The sequence below is a fragment of the Myotis davidii genome, unplaced genomic scaffold (assembly GCF_000327345.1).
Source record: "Myotis davidii unplaced genomic scaffold, ASM32734v1 scaffold26, whole genome shotgun sequence".
NCBI classification, from domain to species: Eukaryota; Metazoa; Chordata; class Mammalia; order Chiroptera; family Vespertilionidae; genus Myotis; species Myotis davidii.
Genome location: NW_006299245.1, coordinates 2,694,508 through 2,705,334, shown reverse-complemented (window position 1 = coordinate 2,705,334; position 10,827 = coordinate 2,694,508). Strand labels below are relative to the sequence as shown.

Sequence of the window (10,827 nt, the reverse complement as noted above, 5' to 3'; positions counted from 1 at the left end):
CTGCGGCTGTCACCGGCTTCCCTCTGGCACCTGGGACCTGGCCTTCCCTCTGGCCACTGGCAGGCACCCAGGACCCAGGCTTCCCTCGCTGTGAACCTGAGGAGGGGCGGTGAAGGATTGAAGAAAAGACAAACAAGAGAATACAGCTGGGGCTCAGTGGACCTCCTGTGCCTGGATGAGGACACAAAAGACCCAGCCTGCAAGCTGACACTTTATTTGATAGTCTGATTAAAACAAGGGTAGATTAACATGTATACAAATGTTCTTGTTTTGGCAACACTTGCTGCATCTCCCACAGCCCATTAGCTACTTAGGAAGGAATTGGGGGGGGGGGGGGAGGGCGCTACAAGGTCAGGCTTAATTATGCTAGGAGAGCTCTGCCCTCCAGGCTGGGACTTGTTTGTGACCCTGCCACAGGTCAGCCCCCTAATGAGGATCGAGTCCGCAACCTGGGTATGTGTCCGTGACCAAATCAAACCCAGGACCCTTCAGTCTGCAGGCTGATGCTCTAGCCACTGAGCAAAACTGGATAGGGCTTTCTCACTGTTTTTACTGCTCTCCCCCTTTTCTCCTGTAGTCAGTTGGTCTTTTTTTTTTTTTTAATTGGGAGAGAGAGAGAGAGAAGAGAGAGAGAGAGAAAATAGATTTACAAATTTGTTCTTCTATTTATTTATGCATTTGTTGGTTGTTTCTATTCCCAGTTGTGCCCTGACTTGGGATAGAACCCACAATCTGGGCATATCAGGATGACACTCTAAGCAACTGAGCTACCCAGCCAGGGACATAACATTTTTTTTAATTAAACTTTTTATTTTGAGATCATGTAGGTTCACACGTGGTTCAAAGAAATAATGTATAGACATTCAGTACACCCTTTGCTCATTCCTAAATGATTTCATGAACTGTACAAATTGCACAATAAAAATCACAGGGCTGTGGAGTAAAAATGATTTGCAGCACACATTAAAAACTTTACCAGTGACATAAAAAAGAGATAAAAAACTAATAAAAATGGTAGCAGTTTTACATATGTTAGATGGTCAAGAATAGCATAAATACTATGATAAATAGACCTCTTTACCTTGAAAAAGACCTGAAGTTTGCTGATGGAATGGGTGACGGAAAGGTTATAGCTGTGAGTTATTGTGTGATGGTGGAAGGAGGGGTATCCGAAATCAGACAGAAATTTATAACACAGATGCAGAGTGTTGGTCTCTAAGCACACAGTGAACTGAGGTCAGTGCTAGATGTTTGGGGAAGGTGCATGTGTGTATTTTGTGTATTTCTACATTGATTGGTTCAGGTAGATGCAGTTTTCTGTATTTATCCAGTGATTCTCAGAGATGAAACAATGTATAAGAGGACACATAATTTACGTATGTTCAAATTGTTTCTTAATATATCTATTGTGTTGGAACAAATTTATATTTTCCAAACAAGTATTATAGTGGAATTCATTGTACATTTTTGTTGTTTCTTATTTTGTTAGTTCAACTTGGTTGGGCTCTTTTTTCTTAGCACCATTTCTGTCTAATTGTTGCACTGTTTTTGCCACAGAACTTCTTCAATGTGGCTAGGCCATAGGCATGCTTTTGAAGACATGGGTCATACTAGCAGCCCCTTCAGAAAGGGAAAAGTCAATTTCAAAGTATTTAATTCTTTTCAGTCTTCTTTCCATAGATTGTGTGCACTCATGATTTTTATTTTGATAGCAATATAGAGATCAAGACTTTTCTATACTTTTGTTCTAGCTAAGTCACAGTCACAGTAGGGACAACCTTCTTTAAAAGAAAATGTTGCATCAGTTCTTCATCTGAGTGTCACTGAAAATAAAACTTGCAGATGCACACAGGATCTTGAGTAAAAATATTACATGTTTTCTATCCCCTTACTTATTATTCAATATCTAGAGGCCCAGTGCATGAATTCATGCACACTGAAAGGAAATTAATTACAAGAAATATTTTAGAGGCTGAGGAGAGACCACAGGAGGGCTCCAGTCGTGTCCCGCCCATCCTGCCCAATCCCGATCAGCTGGACCCTAGCAGCACGTTAACCTACTGGTTAGAGCACCTGCCCCCTGGTGGTCAGTGCACATCATAGTGACTAGTCTAGTGGTCGACTGAGTGGTCAATCGATCGGTCACACACTTAGCATATTAGGCTTTTATATAGATAGATAATATACTGTTACATAAGTGTAATATTACTTCTAATATACTAGAGGCCCAGTGAATGAAATTTGTGCACTTGGGGGTGTCCCTCAGCCCAGCCTGTGCCCTCTCACAGTCTGGGAGCCCTTAGGGGATGTCGAACTGATAGCTTAGGCCTGGACGGGGAGAAGGTCTAAGCCAGCAGTCAGACATCCTTAGTGCTGCCACTGTGCTCACCAGCCATGAGCCTGGCTCAGGTCTTCTGGCTCAGGTCTTCCAGTCATTCCACCGTTAGGTCGATTTGCATATTAGCCTTTTATTATATAGGATCTTGTATATAACTAGAGGCCTGGTGCATAAAATTCATACCCTGGGGAGGGGAACCCCTTAGGGGATGTCTGCCTGCCAACTTAGGCCTGCTCTGTGGAGATCAGGCAGGCAGACATCCCTCTCAGAGTCCGGGACCCCTTGCTCCTTACTGCCTGCCTGCTCACTTCTCCTTACCACTTGGCTCACTGAACCTTAGCACTTCCACTTCCATGGAGGCAGGAGAGACTCCCACCACCACCTCTGTGCTTGCCAGCCATGAGCCCGGCTTCTGGCTGGGCAGCGCTCCTCCTGTGGAAGTGCACTGACCACCAGGGGGCAGTTCCTGCATTGAGTGTCTGCCCCTTGGTGGCCAGTACACATCATAGTGACCAGTTGTTCTGCTTGTTTGCTCTAATGGTTGCTTAGGCTTTTACTATATAGATTTATACCATAATAGCGGCCACTTATTAAATGTTTAGCATATGCCAGTGTTTTGTGTGAAGCCATGTATAATCTCTCTATATAAAACCCTAATTGACCGGTCAACCAATCGACCGGTTGACCGATCGACCAGTTGTTATGACACACACTGACCACCAGGGGGAAGATTCTCAATGCCAGAGCTGCCCTCGGGTGGTCAGTGCACTCACACAGTAGGAGTGCCACTCAGCTGACCGATAGGTGCCAGACACTGGGCTCACAGCTGGCGAGTGCAGCTGCAGCGGTGCAAGCCTCTCCCACCTCTGCAGCAGCACTATCGAGCTACTACAGCCCTCTGGGGCAGTGGTCAGCAAACTCATTAGTCAACAGAGCCAAATATCAACAGTACAACAATTGAAATTTCTTTTGCGAGCCAAATTTTTTAAACTTAAACTATATAGGTAGGTACATTGTTATTAACTTAATTAGGGTACTCCTAAGGCTTAGGAAGAGCCACACTCAAGGGGCCAAAGAGCCGCATGTGGCTCACGAGCCCCAGTTTGCTGACCACAGCTCTGGGGGAAGTAGGACTGCCAGTTTTGGCCAATCCCCACAGGCCAGGGCCTCTAGTAAATATATAATACCTTTCAGTTCCAATGCCTCTGTTAACCTGTTTGAAAATCACTGATTTACCTTTATATTCTAACTAGGAGCCCAGTCCATGGATTCATGCACCAGTGGGGTCCCTCGGCCTGGCCCGCACCCTTTTGCAATCTGCGACCACTTGGGAGATGTAGTAGTGTGTGAAGTGGCAGGCAGCCAGGGAGGAGCCTGATCCCAGGCTGGGCAACGCTCCGCTCCTGCTTATCCTGACCCCACCACACCTGCCACCACCGGCTCAGGCATGCAGGGGGAGTGTCCACAGGAGAGGCTATTGCCTGTCGCAGCTGCGCTTGCCACACATGAGCCTGGCATCTGGCGCCCATATGTCAGCTGAGCAGCACTCCTGCTGTGGGAGTGCACTGACCGCCAGGGGGCAGTTCCTGTATTGAGCGTTTGCCCCCTGGTGGTCAGTGTGCATCATAGCTACCAGCTGGTAGTCTAGTCATCTGGTCATCCAATCACTTAAGCTTTTACATCTATATGTGTCAATTAAGAGTTCTTGTCAGAAAATTCGTTTTCCTCTTAAATTAACTCTGTTAGAGTTCTTATTTCTCAGTGTGAAAGCCGTATCCATTTCATTTCTTTAAGTTTGTGAATTGTAAATTGAAGATGAGAAAATCCTAAGCAGTGTGTCTTTTCTTTTCCTGCAGCGTTTGTCCAATGGTTCTATAGATTCAACTGATGAAACTAGTCAAATAGTCGAACTACAAGAATTGCTTGAAAAGCAAAACTATGAAATGGCCCAAATGAAAGAACGTTTAGCAGCACTTTCTTCCCGAGTGGGAGAGGTGGAACAAGAAGCAGAGACAGCAAGAAAGGATCTCATTAAAACGGAAGAAATGAATACTAAATATCAAAGGGACATCAGGGAGGTGAGTGATTAATAACGCTTTCAGCCTTTACTTCCTGAATGCTATCTCTGAGATGCCATTTTTCCATAATATCCCCTGTGGTAATACTCTTTTCATCTTAAAAGACCATAATCTGGGATGTATTGTGTTAGTTATGAAACTTGTTCAATAAGGCAAATATTTACTTCATCATCCCTTTGAATATGTGTGGAAAGGAATTTTGATATCAAGTCTCAACTATAATTAAAAAATTACAGTTTTTAAAGATTTTTTAAAAATTGTGGAGCTGTTCATTTTAAACCACCCTTGATATGAATATGTATAGTGAATTGTTATGCTCTTAAGATATGGGACTACTCAAAAACATTTTAAAATGTCCCCTCTCATTTTTGGATTTGTGTCTATGAATGTGAATGTGTATGCTTGTATGTACTAACTTTCCTTTTTCTATACAATTCAGTTCTTGCTAGACTTAACATCATGTTATCTACTCGGTAAAGAGAGTACTGGAAAGTTACTACAAAAGACACAATGATATGGTTTATTTGTAACATTGCCAAATCATCTTACTAGCTAAGGTGAAAAGTTTAGAAGTTTTTCACTTTCTCACTTTATTCAATTAAAGATGATATTTATGGAAATTTTATTTTGTGACTTACCATTTTCACTTTTACATATTCATTTAAATCATCTATTTTAGACATTTTATATCTTTTGTATATACTAAACTATTTTTATTGAAGTTTAACCTACTCTGTGTAGCCAGTTCTTTTCTTCCCATTTTATCTTCAGTTTATTTTACTCATACTTTTGCCTACACTGTCCTATCCAAACTGTTCTTACCCGCATTGTTCTTGACCTCCCTGTTGCTGAATCTAGGGACCACTTCTCAGTTCTCTGAAGCACTTGATCCAGTTCTCACTCCCTGGGGCACTTTTTCACTCGGCGAATAACACACTGCCCTCACCTGATTTTCCTTCAGCCGCCTTTACTGGCTCAGCTTCCTGCCCCATCATGGGTCATCCTTTCTCAATCTACCTTTATTCCCCGAGTAAGGGCATGCATTCTCATGGCTCCGAAAACCACCTAGTGACTTATGACTCCCAATTTATATCTCCAGCTTACCCTTCTCTACTGATTTCCTGATGCCTGTGTCTAAATGTCCACTGGGTCTCTCAAAATTAGATTTCTCAATATTGTTTTCCTGGTATTCCCCTAGGAAGCCAGGCTTAGTCGAAGTCCTACGCATCTGAAGGAATGGCAACCCTATTATTGTTGCTCAGGCTAAAATCCTTGGAGCTGCCCTTGGTACCTCTCCTATTTATATTGCAAAGTCCTTGTAGTACCTACAAGCTATAGGTATTGTCTGACCTCTTAGAATTCATCTTTTAATCTTTCATTTTGTCCCTATCTGTTCAGTTAAGGGGGCCTCTTAAACAAGCCATGCCTATTCTTTTACGTCTTCTTTTCCCTCTGCTTTTTGCTCGAATGTTTTCTCAGTGAAGTGTTCCCTATCCATGCTATTTACACGTACACACCCTCCCTCTTCTCTCATTTTTAGTCACACAGCATTACTGCACCTGAAACAATTCATATTTTACTGATTTATTTGTTTATCATATGCCTTTCAACTAGACATAAAAATTTATAAGGGATGTAATTTTTTGTTTTGTCTTGTTTTGTTTACTGCTCCATTTGAGTCGCTTGCATAACTATTGAGCATAGAATAGACACTCAGTCCTACACGTCTGAACTGATGGCAACCCTATTATTGTTGCTCAGGCTAAAATCCTTGGAGCTGCCCTTGGTACCTCTCCTATTTATGTTGCAAAGTCCTTTCAGTACCTACAAGCTATAGGTACTGTCTGACCTCTTAGAACTCATCTTTTAATCTTTCATTTTATCCCTATCTGTTCAGTTAAGGGGGCCTCTTAAACAAGCCATGCCTATTCTTTTACGTCTTCTTTTCCCTCTGCTTTTTGCTCGAATGTTTTCTCAGTGAAGTGTTCCCTATCCATGCTATTTACACGTACACACCCTCCCTCTTCTCTCATTTTTAGTCACACAGCATTACTGCACCTGAAACAATTCATATTTTACTGATTTATTTGTTTATCATATGCCTTTCAACTAGACATAAAAATTTATAAGGGATGTAATCTTTTGTTTTGTCTTGTTTTGTTTACTGCTCCATGTGAATCACTTGAGTAACTATTGAGCATAGAATAGACACTCAAGCATCTTTATTGGGACAATGAATATTTATAGATTTTTGATGTCAACATCAAAAGGCATGGATGAGATTAGAGTAAGTCCTAAACCAATGTCTATTCTCTCAGAAGATGCATGATCCAGGAAGTGGTAGGTTGCTCTACCACTGCACCAATAAAGATACTGTGCTCTCTATACCCTTATATGAATTAACAGTCTATAAATATGTCTCTTATCTTAACTCCTTCTCACAACCCAAACTCGCAAAATTTATAAAGGAAATAAATTTAACCTCTCCTCTATATCACTGATAAGGAATACTGGGATTTCTGGCCAATAAACGACCAAGGAAATTTCTTGAGCTTTTGCTCATTCTGTATTTGTTGATTTTCTTAGTCCTGGATATTTAGCTGTTTTCCTTTCATTTAATGCTCATTTATTTTATTCACACTTATTTAACCCAGTGTCCCAGGTGGAGCCCAGTATCACCAGTTTCCCCTTTCTTACTGCCGATGTAAAATAGTTCCTTGATTCTAAGAGTCTTTGAATGTAGGTGACAAAAAAATTTCCATCACCTGGTGCCAGGTGTTCTTTTATTGGGAAACCCTTCTCTTGTGTAAGCTCTTCTGCCTTTAGATGAATTATTTTAAAATATAACTCTTCTTATCAGCTCTATCATTTCTATGTAGTTGTACTTTAGAAGAGTTTCATAAGAAAGGAATGTCTGTCATTATTCACCTTGGAAGGGAAGTTGCAAACACTAATGCTTTCAGAGCCTGACAGGCAGTGTAAATGTATGAAGTACCAGGTACAGGATAGTAAGTGATAGAGTTAATGAAACCTGGACAAGGAGCCTACACTCTGCCCGACTTCCTGCATGCATCACGTGTGTGTGTGTGTGTGTGAAAGACACTGTGAAGGTCAAGTAAAATATTATCAGAAAGATTCATGTCATAGGCCACAGGCTCCTGGTTTGTTACTCTGAATTTCTTGAGGACCAACCAGGAAAACGATTTTAGGTGCATTAGATCTATGCAATAGAGAAGGTACTTGTCATTACCCCACTTTTCTCAGGTGAATAATCTAAGGTTTTAGTGAGATGAAGTGACTTGTCCAAGGCCTATGCACTGACCTCCCCACTCCCTCAGGCCCCAGAACCAGGAAGACATAGGACAAGCCTGACTTCAAAACCTGTGGTTCTGACACTTTGATCAGCTTTCGAAATCAGTGAGATGCAGGCATCACTTCAGTGGTAGAAACTGTCCTAAAAATGCAGTTACAATATAACGGCCCCCTAAATGATCAATCCCAATAAGCATGGAGATACACAAAGCACATACTTAAAAAGGTATCATTTACTCACACTCATAGCCCCAGACTTAGCTTTTATTTTCCTGAATAATAATGCATTCTTGGATTGTGGTCACACAAAATCTACTAGATTGCAAATATTTTAGTAGAAAGAAATTAAGGTGATTTATCTCGCTACCTCTGCTAGCACAGTATGATTTACATATTGAGAAAACAATAAATGGTTATTGAATTAAGAAAAAATTCTATAATAAGAAAAACGAACCATATAATTAAAACTGAAGTGTATTTTGCTTTGCATGTGAGAACAATCAAATATATCTGAAATGAATTATTTTAGTATGCTTCATTAATGCTTTCAAATATAGTTTTGTAATTCTCCTTTGTCAAGAAATAAGTCTATCTAATTTTATTTTGATTTGAAGTTTAGTTTTAGTTGCTTAACAAATTGATTGTGACCTACTAGAGTAGGGGGACTGGATCAAGGCATAGCGCACATTTGGAAAGCCCAGACTGCATTGTCCTTCGTGTTGGGAAAGTGTTCTTAAGAGCAGCTATTATTGGATATCTTCAGGTGTTTGATACAAAAGTACAGTCTGGAAGTTCAGCTAAAACCTATTTTTCCTGCAATGTTTGAAAATACAATGGTCAGAACAAATCAAGAAATCTACTAATATGCGAAAGAGTAGGGAAGTTATCTGTTAAAGCCTTAGTTTTAGAAAGTAAAAAACAGGAAAAAAAAGTAAACATAAACAATCTCATAACAGAAGTTTAGTGCTCCACTTTTTAATCAGAGGGCTACTAAGCAGGCATTGAATATAATATCACATTAAAGATGTTGATATGCAAAGAGTTAGAATTTTTTGTGAAGTCTTTAAATTATATTTTATTTTACAAATAAAATCAGCTTATCTTTCCAACTTATAAAAGCTCTTCAAAAGGTTGCTAAGTGATTAAATAAATTTTGTATTTTCTATTATCTGAAATATGGAATTGTATTCTTCACTTTACTAGATTTATGGAGTTATATTTATTTGATATAATAAAATTCAGTTTATAAATAAACTTCAGGTCAAGAGATAATTGAAACTTTCATCTGTTTTTCTCCTTTTTTAGATAGCGTTTTCAGGGATGAAGAAAAGCTTTCTTTTTTAGAAATTCCAAGTGACACACAGGGAAAAGATATTTCTTGAACTTGAAAATTCAAAATTTATTTTTGTCAACACAGCCTACAGCTAAAAATTGAATCTCCCACATGAATCATTGGCCCAAAATGTAAAACCAAAGTCACATACCATGATTCCTGCATTTAATGTGTGGCACAGCCATATCAGTTAATTGTAGGCATTATACCAATTAATAATAAAAGTTAGGTATTATTTATTAAGTGTGTTTTCTTCATGAGACACCATGCAAAGTATTTCAACATCACAGCAAACATACTACAACAATGTTATGTGGTAAGTGCCAATATCTCCCCTCCCCAAAAAAAGGGAGGTTAAGCAATATTGCAATATTTACCTGATAACAAAGGTAATATGCATCAAAAACTAGGATTGGCAGCAAGTTTGTACTACTCTAGGATCCGTGTTCTGAAGAAACATATCTATGCCTTTTACTGAATTTATTGCCATTAAATTTGGTGCAAATTTTATAGGTGCACTCTAGTTTCAGAATTTTCTCTTTGAGCTAAAATATTAGCAAGATATCCCAAAGTTCTGGATGAAAATGAAATTAACAGGATGCAATATTCTATGTGCTCCGAAGAGATACTCTGCCATCATTGGACTAAAATTATATAAAAATAGTCAAAATTTAAAATAAAAGTTTTGTAAATAGTCACTGTTGTTTGGGATGGCTAAAATCTAGGGTTGTGTACCTAATGTCAAAAAATATAATCTGGATTTTTTTTTTGCCAAATTGATGGATTACTTGGATTTTATACATTTGAACTTAATATTCACATAATTAAACAAGCAGCCTTTAATTGGGCCTTGAAGGTCAGCAGAACTGAGCTAGGCAAAGAAGTCAACAAAAATGAGTTACAGGTGGAAATGAAATCACAGAGTTTATTAGTTTCCTGAGGCTGTGGTAACAATTACCATAAACTGGGTGGCTTAAAGCAACAGTAATTCATTCTCTCACAGTTTTGGAGGCTATAAGTTCAATATCAGTAGGGCCATGTTACCTCTGAAGGCTCTATCTAGAGAAGAATCTTGACTTGCCACTTCTAGCCTGGTGGTTGCTGAGATTCCTTGGTGTTCTTAGCTGGTAACAGTGTAACTACAATCTCTGCCTCCTTCTGAAGACTGCCCTTTTCTCTGTATGTCTCTGCGTCCCCAGATCTCCCTCTTCTTATTAGAACACAAGTCATTGGATTTAAGGCCCACATGAATGCTGCATGACTTCATCTTAACTTCATTGCTTCCGCAAAACCTTATTTACAAATAACATCAAATTCACAGGTCTTGGTGGACATGAATTTAGGGGGGCTAATGAGGGGAACATGATTCATTCCAGTACATAGATCCAGCTAGAGATGTGTCAGGTCATAAAGCTACTTCTTTTCTAGACTTTGTAGCTCAGATTTTACATAAAAGATGGAGTAGAATGTGCTCACATTGGCATTTAGAAATGTCTCTTGGTCAGTAGGGGTGGAGAATCAGTAAGCAGGAAAAAAATACCAATAGCAAGATGACAGGTTAAGCTACTAAAGTGAGAATATTATGCTCAGTGAATAAGCCAATCAGAGAAAGATAAATATTATATGATCTCACTTATATGTGGAATCTAAGGAACAAAAAAACTGATGAACAGAATATATCCAGAGACATTGGAGCAAATAAAAAAACTGAAAAACTCAAAAGGAAAAGGGGGTTGGGAGGATGGTGGGAAGAGCCTAACCAAAGA

General features: G+C 39.5%; 1 protein-coding gene across 1 annotated transcript in view; it reads left to right on the top strand.

Annotated features, from left to right (window-relative positions):
• PPFIA2 (protein tyrosine phosphatase, receptor type, f polypeptide (PTPRF), interacting protein (liprin), alpha 2) overlaps nt 1-10,827 on the top strand; it is a 451,032-nt gene that overhangs the window by 329,007 nt on the left and 111,198 nt on the right. The window contains exons 8-9 of the mRNA XM_015571108.1: nt 4,195-4,416; nt 6,178-6,253. Coding sequence (XP_015426594.1) covers nt 4,195-4,416; nt 6,178-6,253 — 298 coding nt within the window. The remainder of the gene's footprint in view (nt 1-4,194; nt 4,417-6,177; nt 6,254-10,827) is intronic.